Source organism: Rana temporaria, chromosome 4, assembly GCF_905171775.1.
Source record: "Rana temporaria chromosome 4, aRanTem1.1, whole genome shotgun sequence".
Lineage (NCBI taxonomy): Eukaryota > Metazoa > Chordata > Amphibia > Anura > Ranidae > Rana > Rana temporaria.
In genome coordinates this window covers 115,862,406-115,885,413 of record NC_053492.1, presented here as the reverse complement: position 1 = coordinate 115,885,413, position 23,008 = coordinate 115,862,406, and the positions used below count along the sequence as shown (strand labels likewise).

At 42.7% G+C, this 23,008-nt stretch overlaps 1 protein-coding gene across 5 annotated transcripts in view; it reads left to right on the top strand.

Moving 5' to 3' along the window:
• SAP130 (Sin3A associated protein 130) overlaps nt 1–16,807 on the top strand; it is a 54,339-nt gene extending 37,532 nt beyond the window's left edge. For 4 of the 5 annotated variants that reach the window (XM_040348861.1, XM_040348862.1, XM_040348860.1 and 1 more), the window contains 7 exons: nt 1,577–1,681; nt 3,333–3,643; nt 4,646–4,897; nt 4,984–5,109; nt 8,805–8,908; nt 8,987–9,100; nt 16,112–16,807. In XM_040348861.1, coding sequence (XP_040204795.1) covers nt 1,577–1,681; nt 3,333–3,643; nt 4,646–4,897; nt 4,984–5,109; nt 8,805–8,908; nt 8,987–9,100; nt 16,112–16,270 — 1,171 coding nt within the window. In that variant the 3' untranslated portion in view covers nt 16,271–16,807. The remainder of the gene's footprint in view (nt 1–1,576; nt 1,682–3,332; nt 3,644–4,645; nt 4,898–4,983; nt 5,110–8,804; nt 8,909–8,986; nt 9,101–16,111) is intronic. The other variant, XM_040348863.1, reaches the window with a different exon arrangement.
• The last annotated feature ends 6,201 nt before the right edge of the window (nt 16,808–23,008 follow it).

The window sequence follows — 23,008 nt, the reverse complement described above, 5'->3', positions numbered from 1 at the left end:
TACACACCGTAATGCGAGGCTTTCTCCCTGGTGTGGAGAAAGCCTCTTGAGGGGGGAGGGGGCGAGCAGAAGGGTCAGGACGCTCTCTACTTTGCAGATAAAGCTGTGCGTTAGTGGGCGTCCTGACACTACTGCTTGCCTCCTCCCCCCTCAAGAGGCTTTCTTCACACCAGGGAGAAAGCCTTGCATTACTGTGTGTATTTACAGACAGAAGAACAGGAAGTGAGGATTTCTCAGAAGAAATAAGGACATTTAAAAGCAAAATCGAAGGAAGAGGTAAGTGAAGGAGGACTTTTTTTTTTTACCTTTACAACCCCTTTAACCGCTTGCTGACCAGCCGCCGTAAAACAGACTGTTTTACGGCGGCAGGTCGGCTCTGCTGGGCGAGATCACGTATATCTACGTCATCTCGCCGAGCAGCCAATAGAGGTGCGCACGCACGACCCCCCCCACGTGCCCGGCGGGCGCGATCACCGCTGGGCACCCGCGATCGCTCGTTACAGAGCGAGAACTGGGAGCTGTGTGTGTAAACACACAGGTCCCGGTCCTGTCAGGGGGAGAAATGCCTGATTGTCTGTCCATACAATATATGAACAGTGATCAGTCATTTTCCCAAGTCAGTCCACACCCCCCCCCCCTTTCAGTTAGAACACACCCAGGGAACATACTTAACCCCTTCCTTGCCCCCTAGTGTTAACCTCTTCTCTGCCAGTGGCATTTTTATAGTAATCAATGCATTTTTAATAGCACTGATCGCTATAAAAATGCCAATGGTCCCAAAAATGTGTCAAGTGTCCGCCATATTGTCGCAGTACGGATAAAAATCGCTGATCGCTGCCATTGCTAGTAAAAAAATAAATATTAATAAAAATGCCATAAAACTATCCCCTATTTTGTAAACGGTATGACTTTTGCGCAAACCAATCAATAAACGCTTATTGCGAATTTTTTTTTTTTTTGGGGGGTGATATTTATTACAGCAAAAAGTAAAATATTAATTTGTTTTTCAAAATTATCGCTCTATTTTTGTTTATAGCGCAAAAACTAAAAACCGCAGAGGTGATCAAATGCCACCAAAAGAAAGCTCCTATTTGTGGGAAAAAAAGGACGCCAATTTTGTTTGGCAGCCACGTCGCACGACTGCGCAATTGTCAGTTAAAGTGACGCAGTGCCGAATCGCAAAAAGTGGCCTGGTCTTTCACCAGCAATATGGTCCCGGACTGGTGTGGTTAATTAGCTGTAGTGTTAGGCAAGACATTTGGGGTCTATTAAACCCCTGATGTCACCTCAGAGAATTTGTTGCCTGTCCATGCTTTTGTATGGAAAATGTTTAAGTACCATAGTTTTTCATAATTTCACAGGTATAGCATGGTACTGATATACAAAGTACTGTAACTGTTACTGGTCAGCCAGTGGCTCTATAGTGTTGCACAATGCAGCTAGTGAAAGATAAATAGTTTTTTGCTTTTATAAGTTTAATTACTTTGCACACTGTACTTTGCCATGTTTTTTTATAGACTTAAGTGTTTGTCAAACTCTTCCCATATTATTCATCCACTGTGTGTTTCTTTAACAGGCTATCTGTTAGAAAAAGTCTAATTCCTCCACATCCAGGAGATGCAGTAAGCCCACGCCACGACAGCTCTATGCGAAGCACGTCTGCCTCACCTCGGCCTGCTGGGTAATTCAGATGTACAATTCATGGGGGTCTAAAAGGGAACCTGTGATTAAGGAAATGCGAGAGCTTCTATTATTGACTGTTAAGATGTAGGCTTAGGGGCTATAGTCTAATACTGGAGTATGCTGTCGGTGAAGATTTAAAAGTGTGACTTATTGGGCTACATTCACACCACCACATGGGCTCAGATGGTTTGCTGCATTCAGAAGTGGCAACACTGTGCTATGGCCATATACAAAGTCTGCAATTATCTGCGGTCAGTTTTGCGTGAGGCCAGAATTCTGCAGAAACCCCTACCCTGGGCACACACCGGGGGTTGATTTACTAAAAGTGAAAGTACAAAATTTTATTCAGCTATGGATGGTAGCCAATCACCTTCTAACTTTAGCTTGTTTAATTAAAGGGGTTGTAAAGGATTTTTTTTTTTTTTTCATAATAAGCATCCTTTACCTGCAGACATTCCTCTTTTCACTTCCTCATTGTTCGTTTTTGCTCAGAAGTTGCTTTATTTCTTCTCTGTTCTGTTCACTTCCTGCTTGTCTGATTGTTACTCGCCACCGTGATGGGAGGCTTTACTGCGGTGGTCAGTGACATGCTCGCCCCCTCCTGGGAACTACGTCTGTGCGGCAGGACGCTCTCTATGTGTTAGACTTCAAGGAGGTGTGAATTTCTGGGCGTGCCGCAATGCATACTGGGAAATGTAGTTCTTACATGAACGAGCGCCGCAAACCAGGAAGTGAATGAGAGCACAAACTAGAACGCCGGAGGTGATATAGATGAAGGAATTTAATAGGTATTTACTAGTTGTTGTGTTTTTTTTTTGTTTTTTTTTAACAGAATCATTACACTATTCTGTCTGTCTACCTTGCAGACATTAATTTTAACCAAACAATGTTTTTCCTTTAAAGCGGTGTTCCAACCGCCCCTCTTAAAATTAAGTCAGCAGCTACACATCTAGTAGCTGCTGACTTTTAACATTAGGTCACTTTACCTGTCCAGGAGTCCAGCAATGTTGGCAACGCAGCTGATGTTTACTGCCCCCCCCCCAGCAGTGTAGCCTTTTAACTTCACGGCCGGGTCCCTATTGCGCATGTGTGCCATGCTCTCACTGGCCCTGTTGGATAGGCGGACATTCCACTTTTGGGTGGAACTCCACTTTAAGCTTTGACAAAAAAGTTGATTCGACCTTGTGTCCAAGGTCGAATCGTGGCTCTATTCACGTGTAACTAAGCAGTGCCATTGATTTGTCCGGAGTACAAATGCTGGTGGCACACAGTGTGTACAGGCAGTATTTAGAACCACAGGCAGGAATCTGCTGACTCTTGCTGGTGCCTGCCCCTGGCTGCTTAAAAGTAGCCTTTAAGTTCAGACAAAAATTTTTATAAAAAAAATTAGCACAAGGGATGTACTTTCAGTCAGTAGGATGTGTCCTTTTGTACCAATGCCTCTTTTGTTAGTTGAAATCTTCCCCCTTGCAGCCAGAGGAATAATTCATGTCCTGGCAACAAAACGGGAAGTGACTGGAAGTGATTCCTGTAGAAATGCAGACGGCAGTAAAAACACTTGGTCTTACTAAATGATGTGTAGATTACTGTAATATGTTTTAAACATGCATTGTTGTGTTTTTTTGTTTTTTTTTTAAACCTTTTCTTAGTGTAAAACCAAAAGCCGAACCTCACATTTCCGTGGCTCCAGGCATGACTGGGGATCCAGGCACAGGTGGTGATCAGCCAAGTGCAGCTGCATCTCTGCCCTCTTCTCATCATCCTGCAGCTGCTGTGCCCAGCCCACCATCTCAGCCTATGCCTGGACCCCTTCCTAGCAGCATCCATGTTCCTCCTGTTGCTGTCCCCGCCTTATCTGCACCTCCACCTCTCCTGAGCAGTGCACCTTCAGGAGCAGCCGTCCCTGAGGCGAAAGTGAAGGAGGAGGCAGAACCAATGGATATAACTAGACCAGTCTCAGGTAGGTAATTTAATGATGGCCTGCTTTAGTTTTTATCTAGCTCAAATTTTGGCTAGTTTAATCTGCAAGGAATTGTGTGACAATTTTCTCCCTTATGTCTTGTCATATATAACGTCCAGAGAATAAACCTTTAGCTGTAGAATTCATGATTGTTTTAGGTTTTTTTTTTTGCTTTTTTTTTTTTTTGTTTTTTTCTCCCCCTTAAATTGTAACTGTAGGCTAAGTTAGGAAAATAGGCAAACGGGCAGGATTTTTAATGCAAAAGACATGCTTTGTCTCTTCTGCTCTAAAACTACTAATTTGCCTGTCCAACGCGCACAGCTCACTGTACAAATTTGGCAATGGTGAATCTGGCTGAATTTTCACGCATGCGTGGCAGTGACGTCATCCCTACCCTGCTAACAATAGCGGCCGGTGATCGAGACCTGTAAGCTGGTCGCCCGAAGATGTCATCGGCCAGGCAGGGATCTTGAGGATGCTGCATCGTCTGAGCTGAGGTGGGGTTTTTTCTTCCTTTTTTTTCTTCCCTGCATCGCATACTAGCACATTATGTGACAACTGCAAACAAAGCCTGCGTCTTCCCCGCTGCAGGCCGCATTCATCTTGGCCCATCTTCTTTCCAGGGCCGCGGACTCCGACTGCCCGGAACCGCGTGACGTCATTCCCACATATGTTCGCTGGAGCCGGTCACGGCACACTCGCCTGAATAAACGGCACAGACGGCCTTTCCTTCAGAGCACATGTGCTGATGACATTGGATGTTGACAGTTAACCGTAAATATCTCCTGAACGGCACATGTTTAGGAGATATTTACAGTACCTGTAGGTACAACTTCCACTTTAATAAGTTGCTTAACCTGTCGTACGCCCAACATGAAACCCCTTTGTCAGTTGGGATTATGCTGGCTGTTTTGGAATTTCTTTAACTAGGATAGGAGATTTCAATATGCTGTTGCTGCAGTCATCCAATTTTTTTATTTTTTTTTCCTTTCATTTATCCAGCAGTTCATCCAATGACTCTGGGATCGGTTGCCTCCCCACTGGTTCTTCTTGCCAATAATATCTCTTTGTCTGCTGGGGAGTTGCCTCCAGGAGCCTCTCCCCGCAAGAAACCTCGCAAACAGCAACATGTTATATCTACTGAAGAGGGAGAGATGATGGAGACCAACAGCACAGATGAGGAAAGATGTCACACAGTAAAGCCCTTAACATCAAGGCCAGAGAAGCGCAAGTCTCCGCCTAAGGAGTACATAGGTATTGTAGCTTTCTCTCCTAATCTGATAAGATTCAAAGTTTTTTTAATTGGCTTGTGTTTGTAAAATCTGTGTTTTTAATTGCAGATGAGGAAGGTGTACGTTATGTTCCTGTTAGGCCTCGACCTCCTATTACGCTGCTGCGCCATTATCGTAATCCTTGGAAAGCAGCTTACCATCATTTCCAACGTTATAGTGATGTACGGGTCAAAGGTGAGTAACCTAAAAAGGCAAAATTTTTACATAAGTTTCATGGAACATTTGTTTAGCTAATTACATGAAAGTAAGGTTAATATAACTTGGGTTAGACATTCTTCAGTTTTACTCAAATTTTGTTGATGCAAAAATGACTACACCCCACAAACTTCTCACATCAAGTATTTTGTATGACCGCCATGATTTGTAAGCACCAGCACTGAGTCTTCTAGGCATAGAATGAACAAGTTGGTGACCATATTGCAAAATCCATCTTTTTCCATTGTTCATGAATGACCTCTTATAGAGGCTGGATGGAGAGTGATGCTCAACTTGTCTTTTCAGAATTCCCTACAGGTGTGTGTTTGGGTTCTGATCCGGAGACATACTTGGAGACGGAGTGATGGTAGCATCTTGTCTTTCAATATAGAGCAGTACATCTGTGAATTCATGATACCATGAATGAAATGCAGCACTCGTGCATCCCCACACAAGGACACTGCCACCACCAAGTTTTACTATAGGCACCATACAATTTTCTTTGTACTCCTCGGCTTCAAAACTATATGGCATTGCAAAGCTATCAGTTGCAAAAACATTTATTTTTGTCTCGTCACTCCAGAGTACAGAGTCCCAGTAGTTGTCTCCTTTTCAGCTTGAGTCCTGGTAAATTCTAGGCAGGCTATTTTTGTTGCATGGGCTTTAGGAGAGGCTTCCTTCATGGACGACACCCATGCATGCCACTCCTCTGCAGTGTATGCCACATTGTGTCACAGGAAGCAATCGCCCCAGTTTGGCTTTCCACTTTAGCTAACTGCAGTGAACTTGCATGGCGATTTTCTTTAAGCCTTATCAGCGGATGTTCCTGTCGGTGTTAAAGCGGAGCTCCACCCTTTTTTTCAAGTTTATACCATTCTATTTAACACTGCCCCCTTAATTACATTTGGCATGTTTTTGTTTTTGTTTTTTTTTATTTGAAAACTCACTGTGTTCTTGCCGTGATTCTTATTACTGCCGCCACGGCGGCAGCGCTGCTATGTATGCCTCCTGGGAGATGTTTGTCCTCGATCCCAGGAGGCTGGGCTGAAGTATCGCGGGACTTCGGCCGCAGATGAAAAACATCTCGAGCGAGTCTGCTCACACTCTGCAGTGCACTAGCAGAGTGCCATAGCTGAGCATCTGTGATAGAGGCAGCCTGAAAAACATCTCGAGCGAGTCTGCTTACACTGCACTGAAGAGGAGCCTGCGATGGCATATAGAGCTGGCTGCTGTGACTCTGCGGTAAGGTGTGGGGGTCCTGTCTCTGCGGTGCAGGGGGGGGGGGGGGGGGGAGTGCTGCTGCTGTATGCCATCGCAGGCTCCTTTTCAGTGCAGTGTAAGCAGACTCGCTCGAGATGTTTTTCAGGCTGCCTTTATCACAGATGCTCAGCTATGGCAGCGTGTGTATGTCTATCTCCTCCAGTGTCTGTGTGACCAGATACATTCCCTCCCCCGCTCACAAAAAAACAAACAGCTGCTTCCCCATAGCATGGGAAGGTGCTACTGGAATCAGCCAGGACGATACAGGAGTAATTAACCCTTGTCTGACCGCAGGGAGACTGATGCCTTCAGAGATCCAGACACAGCACCAGCTCTGTCATCCATGCCCTTATACACAGAGACCTGCCCAGCAACACTTCATTCATTCACATTCTTACACAAGGCACCGCTGTCATTCACTCCCAACACACCATCAGTCTTGTGCGAAGCACCCCCGGTGTCTGCTGCTGCTACAGGGAAGCTGTACATTGCCTCCAAGGCTGATGGTAGGGAGAAGATGCTTGGTAAAGTTTGTGCCATCACAGGAAAATAAAAAAAACCTTGCACCTCCACTGCACATTGATTCATAAAGTCTTCACAATATGATTGTGGCTGCTTGGTATTCACAAATACTTTTAAAGTGTTGTTACATTTGACTTAATAATGTCATTTAAATGTGACAGCTTTCCTTCAAAAGGATTCAAAATGTGACCGCGTCCCATCAGTAGAGTCTAAAAGCAATAATGTCCTATCAAAGTCAAAATGTGGCAGCATTCCATCAGAAGAGTCTAAAAGACTTGTGCAGCACTGAGCGTGTGCGAGATCTGCAAGGCTGAAATCCAGGAAGTCATACAGTCTGGCTTCATGATGCCCACACTTAAGATGGCCACAGTCAATTTCTATTTTATAAAGTGTCTAAATGCTGTAACAACCTAACAAAACGGACCTTAGTTTACAGACTAACTTTAATAGAATACATTAAGCTTGTGTATTACAGGGGTATTTATATATAAAAAGTGAAATTGTGGCCGGAACTCCGCTTTAACTTCTGTGGACGGCCTGGACGTCTGTGAGATGGTTGCAGTTCCATCTTTGTTAAATTTTTGTATTGCCAACAACACCCTAGAATTTATTCATCTCTGCTGTGCCAACCCCTCTAGGTGCGTAGGGAACTTGCTGCACGGCCACATTGCCATATCTGTAGGATATGGGAACCCTTACTGCCACCTGTATAGGACTGGTTAAAGCGGAGGTCTGCCCACCGCTTCACAAATTAATAACCAGCAGCTACACCTACTGCAGCTGCTGACTTTTAATAATAGGACACTTGCCTGTCCTGGAGTCCAGCGATTTTTTTTTTTTTTTTTCCCCCCCATCAGCTGGGAACCTGGCAGTTTAGCCTTGAGTCTTCATGGCAGGAACACTGCGAAGCTCTGCCCCTCCCTCCTACTGGCTCTGCGACGAGGAAGAAGGGAGCAGAACATCAATATCCATGGCTGTGGCTCCCGGAAGTGGGGGGGAAAAGAATACCTGTCAGATGGGTATCTTGTCCGAAAGGTGCCAATTGTGGCAATGGGGAGGGGAGGGGGGGGGGGGGGCAAATGAGCGTAAATTCCACTTCTGGGTGGAACTCCGTTTTTAAGGTAGATTAGTGTCAGGGTCTTGCCGTTGAGTCACAGTGGTATCAGAGTCGTGTCTATAAGAAACTTGTCTATGATTTTTAAACTGGATTAGACAGTCTCTACAGGATATGAGGTGAGAGAAGGTAATCTCCCAAACATCCTTAGTCTTCTATATCCAGCTCTGCAACACAGAAGGCATAAAGACCTTCCAGTCCATGATGTAGTGTCGGCTGTAATTTACATTTTTTTTTTTTTTTTTTTTTTTTTTTTTTTTTTCAATGGTAGTCATCCGGAAGGAGTAATTCCATATCGGACTGGTACAAAAGCAAAGGAGATGTCCCAAATTGTGTAGCGAAAGAAATGGGAGTTGGCGAGATCAAATGTATTTTTAATTTGGTCAAATGTTTAATGCGCTGCCCTCACAAATCTGGGATAGAGCGCAGACACTATGACCGGCCCACAGAGCATGCTCCGGAACGTATTGGAATTCCGGTAAAGAAGGGGTTCATCCATAAGTGATTGTTTGGAGAGTAATCTCCCGAGTCATTCCTAGCGTAGGAGACAACTGGTACTCATGTTCTGATCACTGTGCGCATATATCTAGTTGGAGGATGTGGATCTTTAAATACTCTAGAGTGTATTTCATAGGGCTTCATATGAACCCACTAGAGAAGCTTCTAGAGCGACGGCAGCTTTGGAGGTATCTGATATGAGCCAATTATGGGCGTGTGACAACATTTCAGTTAGGAAACTGATCAAATTTGAGTTCCTTTTTGTGATGCTTTCTTACAGAGGAGAAAAAGTTGACATTACAGGAGATGGCCAACCAGAAGGGGATTGCTTGTCGTGTGCAGGGCTGGAAAACGCATCTCTGTGCCGCACAGTTGCTACAGCTGGTGAGCCTTTCGATTTGTATTTGTTTTTTTTTGTTTTATTCTTTAATTTTAGTTTTAACATCCATTCTCTTCTTCCAGATTAAACTGGAACAAGATGTGTTTGATCGGTTAACTGTTCTGCAGGAGGGGCTCATCCCCAAAAAGAAGACTGCCACAGATGATGATTTGCACAGAATCAATGAGTTAATACAGGTATTGCATGCAATCTCTAATTGTGTTTAATACAGTATTTCAAGTAGTGTTTCTGGCTTGATGTAAAAGTTTGTGTGTGTTTTTTTTTTTTTTTTTTTTCTTCTAGAAGATTCCTCCTAATGTGATTCCCCCCCCCCCCCCCCCCTCATACTAGAATAATTGAACAATGTACAACATAACACATAATTCTGCGAATATGGCATTAGATGTGTTTTGTAGTCTCTAAGTATGTAGAATTTGAACTCCACAGGAAAATTTTATATTGGACAGTTACTGGTTCTAAGGCCCCATGTACACAGGACGCTGCTAAACGTACGTTCAGAGGCAGTTAGACGTTTTTTTTCAACTGCTCCGATAACTCATTGTTATCCTATGTGACCATTTAGGGTGCATTCACACCACGATTTTATCATCCTACTTGTTCTCACGATTCTTGGTTTTGAAATCGTACAAATCTGTATGGCAAAACGTATCCATTCATTAATGTAGGTCATCAAGTGCATCCGATATGATCCGCATCAGATTTGATATGATTTAAAATCGCATCAAAAATCGTGTTTGACCACGATTTTTGGTCCTGATTTGAAATCGTATTAAAATCGTGTCCGATTTTTTTTTTATATTGTGGTCAATCTAAAATCGTAATAAATCGGATGACTGTGCGTTTTTATCCGATAAATCGTACCCGATTTTTTTATTACGCATGCACACTAGACACTGGAAGGAGCTAGAAACTTCAATAATCTTCTTTTTCCCAGAAAGCCAGACATTATTTAAAATCAGGATCCGATTTTTTTTTTTTTTAGTGAAAATTTTGGACATACGATTTTGTCATATACGATTCCATCCGATTTAACGGTCCGATTATGGGATGTAAAAATCGTGATGTGAACCTAGCCTTACACTGTCTCGTTTATTGCTCTTTTAAGGCCGTTGCGTTTAACAGCGTTTCATTGAAAGCAAAATAAAAAGGGGGTTCAGACACAGATTTCCAAGTTTCAGACACCAGGATCCTCCCTCCCCTCTCTGTATTGATCGGTACAGTGTGAGAGGAGAGAGAGCGGGGGCAGCATCAGTGCTGTGGGCTGGATCTGTGACAATTGCAGTCACAGATCCAGCCATCCATCCCTCCCTGATCGATAAGCCATCCCTGCCCAATACCCTGCCCATACTTTGCAATACTTCAAAATCCTCCCCCCCCCCCCCTCCTGCTTCTACCGACTCAACGCTACGATCGAAGCCAGGATTTTTTTTATTTCAGCCTAGAGGTGAGATGTGGGGACTTATTGACCCCACATCTCACTGTAAAGAGGACCTGTCATGCCATATTCCTATTACAAGGGATGTTTACATTCCTCGTAATAGGAATAAAAGTGATCAAATTTTTTTATTTTTTGCGGAAAAACGTGTCAAACTAAAAGTAAAATGAACAAAAAAAAAAAATTATAATATAATTGTCGCTGCCAACGATGGAGCGAGAGCAATAATTTTGGCCCTAGACCTTCTCTAACTAAAAGCATATAGCCAGTAAAAATATTTAAAATGTCGCCTATGGGGATTTTGAAGTAGTGAAGTTTGGCGCCATTGCACGAGCGTGTGCAATTTTGAAGGGTGACATGTTGGGTATCTATTTACTCGGCATAACTTCATCTTTCACATTATGCAAAAACATTGGGCTAACTTTACTTTTTTTTTTTTGTTTGTTTTTTTTAAGCACAAAAGTGTTTGTTTTTTTGAAAAAAAAAAAAACGCTAGAAAAATTGCTGCGCAAATACAGTGCGAGATAAGTTGCAACGACCACCATTGTATTCTCTAAGGTCTTTGCTAAAAAAATATATATGTATAATGTTTTGGGGTTCTATGTAATTTTCTAGCAAATAAATGATGATTTTTACATGTAGGAGAGAAATGTCAGAATTGGTCTGGGTGTTCCAGAACGCCTAATGGTGCTCCCTGCATGTTGGGCCTCATGTGGTCACGCTGTGTAAAAGTCTCACACATGTGGTATCGCCATACTCAGGAGGAATAGCAGAATGTGTTTTGGGGTGTAATTTGTGCTATGCATATGCTGTGTGTGAGAAATAACCTGCTAATATAAAAATGTTGTGAAAAAAATTCTGGATTTTGCAAAGAATTGTGGGAAAAAAATTACAACTTCAAATGCCTCTTTCTACAGTGCCTTGCGAAAGTATTCGGCCCCCTTAAACTTTGCGACCTTTTTGCCACATTTCAGGCTTCAAACATAAAGATATAAAACTGTAATTTGTTTTGAAGAATCAACAAGTGGAACACAATCATGAAGTGGAACAAAATGTATTGGATATTTCAAACTTTAACAAATAAACTGAAAAATTGGGCGTGCAAAATTATTCAGCCCCTTTACTTTCAGTGCAGCAAACTTTCTCCAGAAGTTCAGTGCGGATCTCTGAATGATCCAATGTTGACCTAAATGACTAATGATGATAAATAGAATCCACCTGTGTGTAATCAAGTCTCCGTATAAATGCACCTGCACTGTGATAGTCTCAGAGGTCTGTTTAAAGCGCAGAGAGCATCATGAAGAACAAGGAACACACCAGGCAGGTCCGAGATACTGTTGTGGAGAAGTTTAAAGCTGGATTTGGATACAAAAAGATTTCCCAAGCTTTAAACATCCCAAGGAGCACTGTGCAAGCAATAATATTGAAATGGAAGGAGTATCGGACCACTGCGAATCTATGAAGACCTGGCCGTCCCTCTAAACTTTCAGCGCATACAAGGAGAAGACTGATCAGAGATGCAGCCAAGAGGCCCATGATCACTCTGGATGAACTGCAGAGATCTACAGCTGAGGTGGGAGACTGTCCATAGGACAACAATCAGTTGTATACTGCACAAATCTGGCCTTTATGGAAGAGTGGCAAGAAGAAAGCCATTTCATAAAGATATCCATAAAAAGTGTCGTTTAGAGTTTGCCACAAGCCACCTGGGAGACACACCAAACATGTGGAAGAAGGTGCTCTGGTCAGATGAAACCAAAATCAAACTTTTTGGCAACAATGCAAAACGTTATGTTTGGCGTAAAAGCAACACAGCTCATCACCCTGAACACACCATCCCCACTGTGAAACATGGTGGTGGCAGCATCATGGTTTGGGCCTGCTTTTCTTCAGCAGGGACAGGGAAGATGGTTAAAATTGATGGGAAGATGGATGGAGCCAAATACAGGACCATTCTGGAAGAAAACCTGATGGAGTCTGCAAAAGACCTGAGACTGGGACGGAGATTTGTCTTCCAACAAGACAGTGATCCAAAACATAAAGCAAAATCTACAATGGAATGGTTCACAAATAAACATATCCAGGTGTTAGAATGGCCAAGTCAAAGTCCAGACCTGAATCCAATCGAGAATCTGTGGAAAGAACTGAAAACTGCTGTTCACAAACGCTCTCCATCCAACCTCACTGAGCTCGAGCTGTTTTGCAAGGAGGAATGGGCAAAAATTTCAGTCTCTCGATGTGCAAAACTGATAAGAGACATACCCCAAGCGACTTACAGCTGTAATCGCAGCAAAAGGTGGCGTTACAAAGTATTAACTTAAGGGGGCTGAATAATTTTGCACGCCCAATTTTTCAGTTTTTTAATTTGTTAAAGTTTGAAATATTCAATAAAGTTCGTTCCACTTCATGATTGTGTCCCACTTGTTGATTCTTCAAAAAAAATTTGCTTTATATCTTTGTTTGAAGCCTGAAATGTGGCAAAAGGTTGCAAAGTTCAAGGGGGCCGAATACTTTCGCAAGGCACTGTAAATACCTTGGAATGTCTTCTTTCCAAAAAGGGGTCATTTGGGGGGTGTTTGTACTTTTCTGGCATGTTGGGATCTCAAATAAGATAGGCCGTCAGTACTTCAGGTGTGATCAATTTTCAGATATTGGCACCATAGCTTGTGGACTCTCTAACTTTCACAAAGACCAAATAATATGCACCAATTTTACTTATTTTTACCAAACATATGTAGCAGTATACATTTTGGCCAAAATTTATGAAGAAAAATTCCTAATTTGCTCAATTTTATAACAAAAATTCATTTTTTTTACGGACCTTTCAGTCTTTTTTCTCTTAGCGCAAAAAATAAAAAACCCAACAGTGATTAAATACCACCAAAAGAAAGCTCTATTTGTGTGAAAAAAAGGACAACATTTTCATTTGGGTACAGTGTTGTATGACTGAATAGTTGTCATTCAAAATGTGAGAGCACCGAAAGCTGAAAATTGGTCTGGTTATTAAGGGGGTTTAAAGCGGATGTGCCATGGGAACAAAATATTAAAAGTCAGCAGCTACAAATACTGCAGCTGCTGACTTTTAATATTAGGACACTTACCTGTCCTGGAGTCCAGCGCCGATCGCAGCAGAGCACGAGCGATCGCTCGTCACTCTGCTGCTCCCCCCGCCATCCACGCTGAGGGAACCAGGAAGTGAAGCGCTGCGGCTTCACTGCCCGGTTCCCTACGGCGCATGCGCGAGTCGCGCTGCGCCCGCCGATTGGCTCACACGCTGTGTGCTGGGAGCCGAGTGTTCCCAGCACACAACGGGCGACAGACGGGATGTGACGGAATGCCCGTCTTTCGCCCGTATCGTGTGGCCGGAAGTGGGTGCAAATACCTGTCTTTAGACAGGTGTCTGCACCCCCCTCCCCCCTGAAAGGTGTCAAATGTGACACCGGAGGGGGGGAGGGTTCCGATCAGCGGGACTCCACTTTAGGGTGGAGGACCGCTTTAAGTGCCCAGTGGTTAATAACTGTAATAAACACAAGACCATTTTCAACTTCCTGTCCAAATGGTATAAAACACTGGAATCTTTTACACTGACTGGAATAAGGGAAATGACTCGCCACTTTACTACAAAATTTCAGACAAGCCATAGTCTTTTTTTCTTCCGCACAGCAGTATATCGGGGATCTCTTCTAATTAACTTGGTAAATGCAGCTCAACCTTGCATTTCCACTTTGTGGAAGAGCCTTAATCCTCCCATGATCAGCATGAAGTTACAAAAGGTTCACAAAAACCAACAGATGTATAAGACTAATTGCTTTAAAACCCTAACCCCAGGTTTAATTGAACTTTTATATAGTTGTTTGAGAACTGCTTGTGCTCACTGTAAAGTTGGGAGCTATTACTGTACTGTTTGGTTCCCCTTCCAATCCTACATGTTGTGCTATGTATATCATAACTTTCTAAACCTTTTATTACTGTTGTATTTCTAATCTATATGAGGAACTGATTGTTTTTTTTTTTTAGCTGATATTTTATATGCCTTTTTCTTGTCTATTTTTGTACTCGATAAACCATACACAAAATGGAATAAATATTACATGATTAAAAACATAAATAGTTGCTTGGGCCAAGATTGCCCAAACAAGCGATTTCCTTCTGTAATTGATGTGGCTGCTGTGAGTGATGTATATACTGTATCTGCTCAGCTACATGCAGTATAAAGCATTGTGTTCTGGCAGTGGTTATAGGAACTTCCCATCAGCTGCTGGGACAAAATGGGCTGAGTGCTTCTCAATCATTCGCAGTAAGCCTTGTATTTTTATCAATGCATGTTTTCCTTTGGCTGAAGTGGAGATCATGACATCTGGCTGCGCCTCCACCTAAGCTTGGCCCAAATAAATTATTTAAAGTAAACCTGAAGTTGTGCTTTAAAGTGGATGTAAACCCAAAAAAAAAATTAACTCTTGCCACACAGAGTTAATCCAGCGCTAAGCAATCCTCTTTTAATGTTCAGTGAAAATTAACAGAATTCCAGATAAAAACTTGCCAAATTATAAAGTCCGTTTCTCTGTTCTTGCTTTGTGTTAGAGGTTATTTACATATCTAGAGCTTGGACATGTTTATCATATGTTATGTTTATCATAATATGAGGTGATCCAAAGTTCATTGTATATTACCAGGATATGTAAATAACCTGTAACACAAAGCAAGAACAGAGAAACGGACTTTATAATTTGGCAAGTTTTTATCTGGAATTCTGTTAATTTTCACTGAACATTAAAAGAGGATTGCTCAGAGCTGGATTAACTCTGTGTGGCAAGACTGGGCACAGATGATAGGGAATCTTATACTCTACATTGTGACATCAAAAAAATAAAAAAATTGGGTTTACATCCACTTTAAGGCTCAGTACAGCACCTGGAACGATGGGTGTTTTTAATGTGACACATTTTTATTAAACTCCATACTCTCTGCTTATCAGCAGAAAGGTGCATTGTTTATTACAAAACATACATAGGGAGAATCATTATCTTACAGCAAAATAACCCCTTCCTTACCAAGCCCGCTTTGCAACCAGCCACCACTGTTATATATATTTTTTATTATTTAGATAGGATTATTCAACAAACCCAGTGTTACAATGGGTAAAAAAATGGCAAAATTGTGGCATAGGTTTTGGTTAGTTACCGTTTTTATCGGCGTATAACGCGCACCCTAATTTTAAGAGGGAAGTTTCAGTAAAAAAAACTTTCCACAGCCCCCTGCGTATAACACACAGGCACAGTTTACCTCTATCTTCAGGGTAAAAAAAGTGAGTGATATATGCCAATAAATACAGTAGTTGCAGTATTTTAAAATCTGTTTCTACATACTTTTTTTTTTTTTTTTTTTCACAAGAAAGTTTCTACATACTTTTTTAATGCGTATTTTCTGGGTTTACAATTACACGTGTTGCACATAAATTTATTTTATTTACGCGTTTGAAAAAATGCTTATGAAAGCAACAGGCAAATCAAGAATTTATACTACCGACAAACTGTTGTCCTGTAGTCTTAAATGCATATGGATATCTTGCAGGATAAATATAATTGTTGGTTGAACTGATGCAGTGTTGCAAAGTTGAATTGGCTCTGGTCATGATGTTACTGCCTAAATGGAGAAAAAAAAAATATTTACACCAAAACAATGTAGTATTGGGTTATATTCTCATCTTTTTACCATATAACTTTACTGTACTTATTTTTTATTTTTTTTACAGGGTAACATGCAGCGCTGTAAGCTTGTCATGGATCAAATCACAGAGTCCCGGGACTGCATGCTTAAAGTTTTGGATCACAAGGATCGTGTCCTAAAATTGCTGAATAAAAGCGGTGCAACCCGCAGGCTCTCCAAAGTGAAACACAAAGACAAGATTTGACGAGTGGGACTGCTGCTCTATTTACTGATAACCACGTACAGTTGGCTTTTTGCTCGCTGTTATCCCAGTGACCGCGAGCCATTCACATGTATATAGCAATTTTTTTTTTTTTTTTATTTGGATGGGAATGTACCTAGTTACTCATCCCAGCCTGACTGCTCTGGCAGTTGCTATTCGGGACTTAAGAACTTTCTCTGTAACGAGGAAGCATATTTTCTTCTTATTGATTTATTACTTGGTGCTGCGTATGAGAACAGATTAGTGTGTGTGTGATACATGCTTGTGTATAGTGCTGTTTATCCCATGTACACTATAAAAGTAACTCCTACTTGTGTTCCGTGTTTTGAAGAAGTTTCTTCTTAAAGCACCAAGCAAGCCAATGCAGAATCTGTTGTAGTGTTATTGTAGTGCCCTAATTATGTGTGTCAAAGTTTCCATATGTACATAATGTTGCTTGTTCCTCTTTGGCGCTTACTTTTCCTTTTCTGCATTCCTGTTTTAGTTTTCTTTAGTGTTCTATAAATCATTGTTAAACAAGGGTTTCTTTATTTCCACCCCCAAGTTCATAGTATATCTCTACTAATGCTGAGAAAAGCATTATTAATGTTTATATCTTAGAACCACAAACTAGCTATTGTCAGGGGGGCTTTAGTCACGTTCTGCCCAGTTCTTTGGTAGAGGTAATTTCATCTTGCTGCTCTGCTGTGTCACTGATACAAAGCAGCCTGTGGTATAAAAGGAAATGCTTTTATCTCAAATGTACAGTATAGAACACAAGCTGAGTATTCCTAGACTCTGGGTTTTTAGGCTCGTACCTTCAGGTGATCATTTAATGGCGAAGCTTTTGAGGACATGCCCCCTGGATGCCTTCCCTCTAACTCTACTCAAACCCTCCCCCCCCCTTTTTTTTTTTTTTTTTTTTTTTTTTTTTTAATATATATATATCGGTGCCCTAAGGTGATTGACCCATTTTCCCTTTATGGAGAAATCACTCTGGGCTTAAAGTAGAATTTTTTTTCCTCCATCTACCCAAATTTAAAAATCTTTTACCTGACAGGGATTGTAACCCTCCCTTGTTTTCTGTCCCATTGCGTTTTTCCCTTACTTCAGTTTCATAGAGAAGACGGGAAGTGAGAGGAAATCCCTGCAAATTGAAAGAATTCCTTGGGTACCTCCAGGTCACCAGAACAAGTGTTCCCACTGGAAAATTTCCCCTTTTAATTTTCTAGGAACAACCCAAAATGTAGATATTTTCTTCTACTTTCACTGTCGCTGATAAAAAGTACTAATAAGGAAAGGGGGGGGGGGACTAGCGGAGTGGAGGGAGGGGGTGTGTGTGTCACGTGGTGGTGTCCCTTCACCAGTAGCGATGGTAAAAAACAGTCCTGTACAACACTCTGCTTCAGGGTGGCAATGCTTCCGTTGCTTCAGAATAGGAATCTATTTTAACACCGGTCTTGGCATCTGCGTGCTAAAGGCTGTCTCCCTGACAAAAGCGGATTCACAATTTCTCTGACAACTAATGTCTTTAATACAGTCAATTCTGTCCAAGCTTATAAAATGCCAGGCTCTGTGTTCAGTCTCTACTTGGGTCAGAGCCTGATACGCCTGACATAGAAGGGAATAAGGAGGATACTTAAAGGCAGGGTCGGAGGAGGCTGCAGAAGATGTCTTGCCCCCAGCCTCCCAAATAAGTAAAGCTGCAGCTTTATGCAGTATGATTGCACATGTGGATTTCCTCACTTCTGTGTGCAAAAGCCTTGGGATTGTTGCACTTGATTCTTCTTCTTCTTTGTGCCGTGCACCTTTTGGGTACAAGGAAACCTGCTAGAAACTTTGAGATGCTTTTTACTCTTGCAGACCCAGTTCTTGCTATAATTTTTTGTCTGTTAAACTGCAGCTAACTGGACTAGGGAAATTAAACAACCAACATGGCCCTATATACTAGGACTGGGCCATAATTAAGCAATTAGAGCAGTTACTCTCTGCCTTGCTCTTTTTGTGTGGATGCTCTAAAACAGGGATATGCAATTAGCGGACCTCCAGCTGTTGCAGAACTACAAGTCCCATGAGGCATAGCAAGACTCTGACAGCCACAAGCATGACATCCAAAGGCAGAGGCATGATGGGAATTGTAGTTTTGCAACATCTGGAGGTCCGCTAATTGCATATCCCTGCTCTAGAACAACAAATTAAACCAGTTTCCAGAACGGCTCTCATCTCCATTCACATGTGTGGCTCTATTCAGTTTTATGGCTTAAAGCCTGGTCATATGAAGCTGCTTATAAGATGCCAGGTGTTCATCTGCAGAGTATAGATGCTTATCTACATATTCCCATTTATCCACCTCAACAGTTTCTGTACTTTACAGTGCAATACAAAACAATCATTTCCAGTTATGGCACTGCCTTTTGGCCAGTCCTGTGCTCCCATGGTATCCACAATGGTCCTAGCACCTCTGCTTGCCCTTCTAGGAACTTAAGGCATCCAGTTCACAGATTTATCTAGACGACCTTCTCCCTTTTTAGCTGTCTGCAAACTTCTATGGGAAAATTCAGATGCTCTTAGTTTGGTGATCAGCTTTATCTTCACCTGGAATACTTGGGTCTGAGCAGATACACATCCAAAGCAAAGGTCTTCTTCCAGAGCAGAAAATTCTCTTTCAGATCCCACACTCAAAAATTGAGGTCAAAGACATCTGTTAGATTCTCCATATTATAGCTTTATGGTCGTCTAGTTTGCGACTGTTCCAAGTGCACAATTTCAAATAAGACCACTCAGCACAACCTCTTGTTAACTGGGAGTGAGCATGCTCCTCTTGACCTACCCATGCTCCTGTCCAATCAAGCAAGGAATTCCAGATACCACCTCCTGGATCAAGGAAAATTGGCCCTTCACCCTGATATGTCAGAGCTGGGGGACCCCAGATGTGGGTATCCTGGCCATCCAGATTAAACAACAAACTATCTCCTAATTTTGGCTAGGATCAAGAAGTATTTTGCACTGGCTGATTTGATAATCCCCTTGTCTTTGTACAAGGTAATCTGTGCCTTTCCTCCAGTGCAAAATTTACAAGAAGCAGGTGATTCTCATTGCATCAAACAAGCCTAGAAGAACCTGCTTGACATACTCTGACTAGTAGGGCCCCCCACGCCCCCCCCCCCCCCCCCAGGCCAGACCTGCTGTCACAGGGCCCTCTATTCCATCCTGCTGCTTAGTCACTAACTAGCCTTAATGGCATGGATGTTAAGTCATCTGAGTCTCTTGTTCCTACCTTGCTTAAAGTGTTTAACACCCCCCCCCCCCTCCAAAAAATAAACTGATCCCCTGTTCCCTTAATGAATGTTGTACAGCACAGTGCTTGTCCTATGTCATTTTGGCCCCCTTAACGCCTAAAATACCTCGCTGATCTTGCCTGGCTATACCCTCCCCCACCTTTTAAACTGAACAAGGTAATCAGCCGTGGTTCGTTTGTGATTTTGTCAGCTGCAGCCCTGCTCTCCTTTGTCTCCTCTGTCCCAACTCCCCCCCCCCCCCCCCTCTCTCTCCTGCTCTGATAACTTCTACTAAAAAACGTGTTATCCCCTCTGTACTACTAGAATAACAAGTTTTCATGTGTCGGTAATGTAAAAATTCTGACTATCTGTACCTAATATAAGCGTGGCACCCGGGGCTCAGCTGAATGTTGGCTCTTTTTCTCTCTCCCCCCTCCTCAGCTCACGTCAGTGGGAGTGCTCAGCTGCGCCCACTGGAACTGTGAGTCCGAGAGAGAAGAGAGCTGACAAGTTAGCTAAACGCTCTGAGCCGAACTCATATAGGTACAGATTGGCAGATTCTTTACATTACACAGACACGCTTGTTATGGTACAGAGGGGATAAAACTATTTAGTAGAAGTGGTTTAACCACTTCCAGACCTTAGGTGTTTTTCAGATTCGGTGTTTGCAAGACTAAAACATTTTTTTCTGCTAGAAAATTACTTAAAACCCCCAAACATTATATATATTTTTTTTCTAACACCCTAGAGAATAAAATAGTGGTCATTCCAATACTTTTTGTCACACCGTATTTGCGCAGCGGTCTTACAAGCGCACTTTTTTTGGAAAAAATTAACTTTTTTGAATTAAAAAATAAGACCACAATAAATTTGGCCCAATTGTTTTATATATTTTGAAAGATAATGTTACGCCGAGTAAAATGATGCCCAACATGTCACGCTTAAAAATTGCGCCCGCTCGTGGCATGGCGTCAAACTTTTACCCTTAAAAATCTTGATAGGCGACGTTTAAAAAATTCTACAGGTTGCATTTTTTGAGTTACAGAGTAGGCCTAAGGCTAAAATTATTGCTCTCGCTCTAACGATCGCGGCGATACCTCACTTGTGTGGTTTGAATACCGTTTTCATATGTCGGCGCTACTCGCGTATGCGCTCACGTCTACGCGCGAGCTCGTCGGGACGGGGCGCTTTAAAAAAAATTTTTTTTTGCTTTTCGCATTTATTTTTATTTATTTTAGAATTTTTAACACTGGAAAAAAAAAAAAAAAAAATGATCACTTTTATTCCTATTACATGTAAACATCCCTTGTAATAGAAAAAAGCATGACAGGTCCTCTTAAATATGAGATCTGGGGTCAAAAAGACCTCAGATCTCATATTTGGGCTTAAATGCAAAAAATAGAAAAAAAATAAAAAATGTAATTTTTTCAAATGACCAAAAAAAAAAGTTTGTCTCTTTAAGAGGCTGGGCGGGACTGACGTTTTGACGTCACTTCCGCCCAGCCGAGCTATGGGGACGGGCGAAGGAGATTTTTCCTTCAGTCTCGTCCCCGCTCACCAGCCGACAGCATCCGATCGCCTCCGCCGCTACCGACGGCTCCGGTAAGTGGCGGAGGGCGCGGGAGAGCGGCGGGAGGGCCCCTCTCCCGCCACCGATAACGGCGATCTCGCGGTGAATCCGCCGCGGAGACCGCCATTATCGGATTCCAGACCGCGCACACTAAAGATGGATACCTCGGTTGTGACAGCAGCTGCTGCCGTTACCGAGATATCCGTCTTTAAAAATAGGACGTACATCGTCGTGCGCAGGTCTGGAAGTGGTTAATAACCACTTTAAAGCAAGAAAAGTCAGAGAAAGATCTATTTATACTAGGGTTGTCCCGATACCACTTTTTTAGGACCGAGTACAAGTACCGATACTTTTTTTCAAGTACTCGCCGATACCGAATACCGATACTTTTTTTTTTTTTTTTTAATGTGATGTGACAGTGGCGTTTTTTTCTTTTGTTTGTTTTTTTTTTATTTTATTTTTATTTTTTACAGTGGCGTTTTATTTTTTATTTTTTTAGAGGGGGGGTAGTGGATTGTCAGTGTGTTTTTGAATTTTTTATTACCATTTACATTTTTTTTATTTATTGCAATTTTTATTTTATTTTTTAATCAACCCTGTTGGGGGGGCTTTGGTGAGATATCAGGGGTCTTAACAGACCTCTGACATCTCCCCTTTGAGACAGAGAAAGGGACTAAGGACACAGATTCCCCTGTCCCTTTCTCAGCAGCATCAGCTGCGCTGAAAATGAATGCAGAGAAGACAGCGTCTTTTCTTCATTCATAAACTGAAACATTGTAATCAACAGGTTACGATGATTCAGTTCTGTGAATGGACAGAGTCATCGCTGACTCTGTCCATTCGGAACAGTAAGGAGCCGGGTTTACTGGCTCCTACCGCCGCTCTCCATCCTGACAGTTCCGGGGGGGGGGGGGGCACAGGGGAGAGACGGAAACAGCGGGGGACGCACGGGGGGAGAGAAGGAAACATCGGGACGCACGGGGGAGAGAAGGAACAACAGGACGCCGGGGAGAGAGGAACCGGGGGGGGCACGGGGGAGAGAAGGAAACATCGGGACGCACGGAGGGAGAGGAGGAAACATCGGGGGTCACGGAGGAGAGAAGGAAACAGCAGGGGGGGCACGGGGAGAGGAGGAAACGGCGGCGGGGGACAGGAGGGAGAAGGAAACAGCGACGGGGGCACGGAGGGAGAAGGAAACAGCGGCGGGGGGCACAGAGGGAGAAGGAAACAGCGGCGGGGGGCACAGAGGTTGAGAGACTGCATAAAAAGGGAGGGGGGGCTGGAGGAGGACCTAGGACAAGTATCGGGTAAAGCATCGGGAGCATTTGCCCGAGTACAAGTACTCGGGCAAATGCTTGGTATCGGTCCCGATACCGATACTAGTATCGGTATCGGGACAACCCTAATTTATACCTGGAGAGCCTTCTTTGCCTTTGATCTCGAATACTCTGTGCCCTGCATTCTTGCCTTCAATAATCAGAACTTGGCCTTGAGCACTCTAAAAGAGGTTTCAGCCTTGTCTTTTTTTCAAAAACCTGCCTTTTAAAATTGTTGTTTAAGGTGTATCTAGGATCAGGTCCCTCTTGCAGCACCCTATCCTTCCTTCAAATTGGTTCTCTGTTCCCTTCAAAAACCACCCTTTTTCACTCATTTAGAAATATATCCTTCTGTGACCGGTCCTACAAAGTGCCCTTTTTTGTTGCCATCCTGTCTGGCAGACAAGTCTGAGCTGATGGCTCTCTTGTAAGGATCTGTTCCCCACTCTTTACAATGGCAAGGTAATCCTACGCCCATGACAATCCTTTCTTCTTAAAGGAGAGTTCCACCCACAATTTCACTTTTTAAATATAAATACCCCTGTAATACACAAGCTAAATGTAGTCTAGTAAAGTT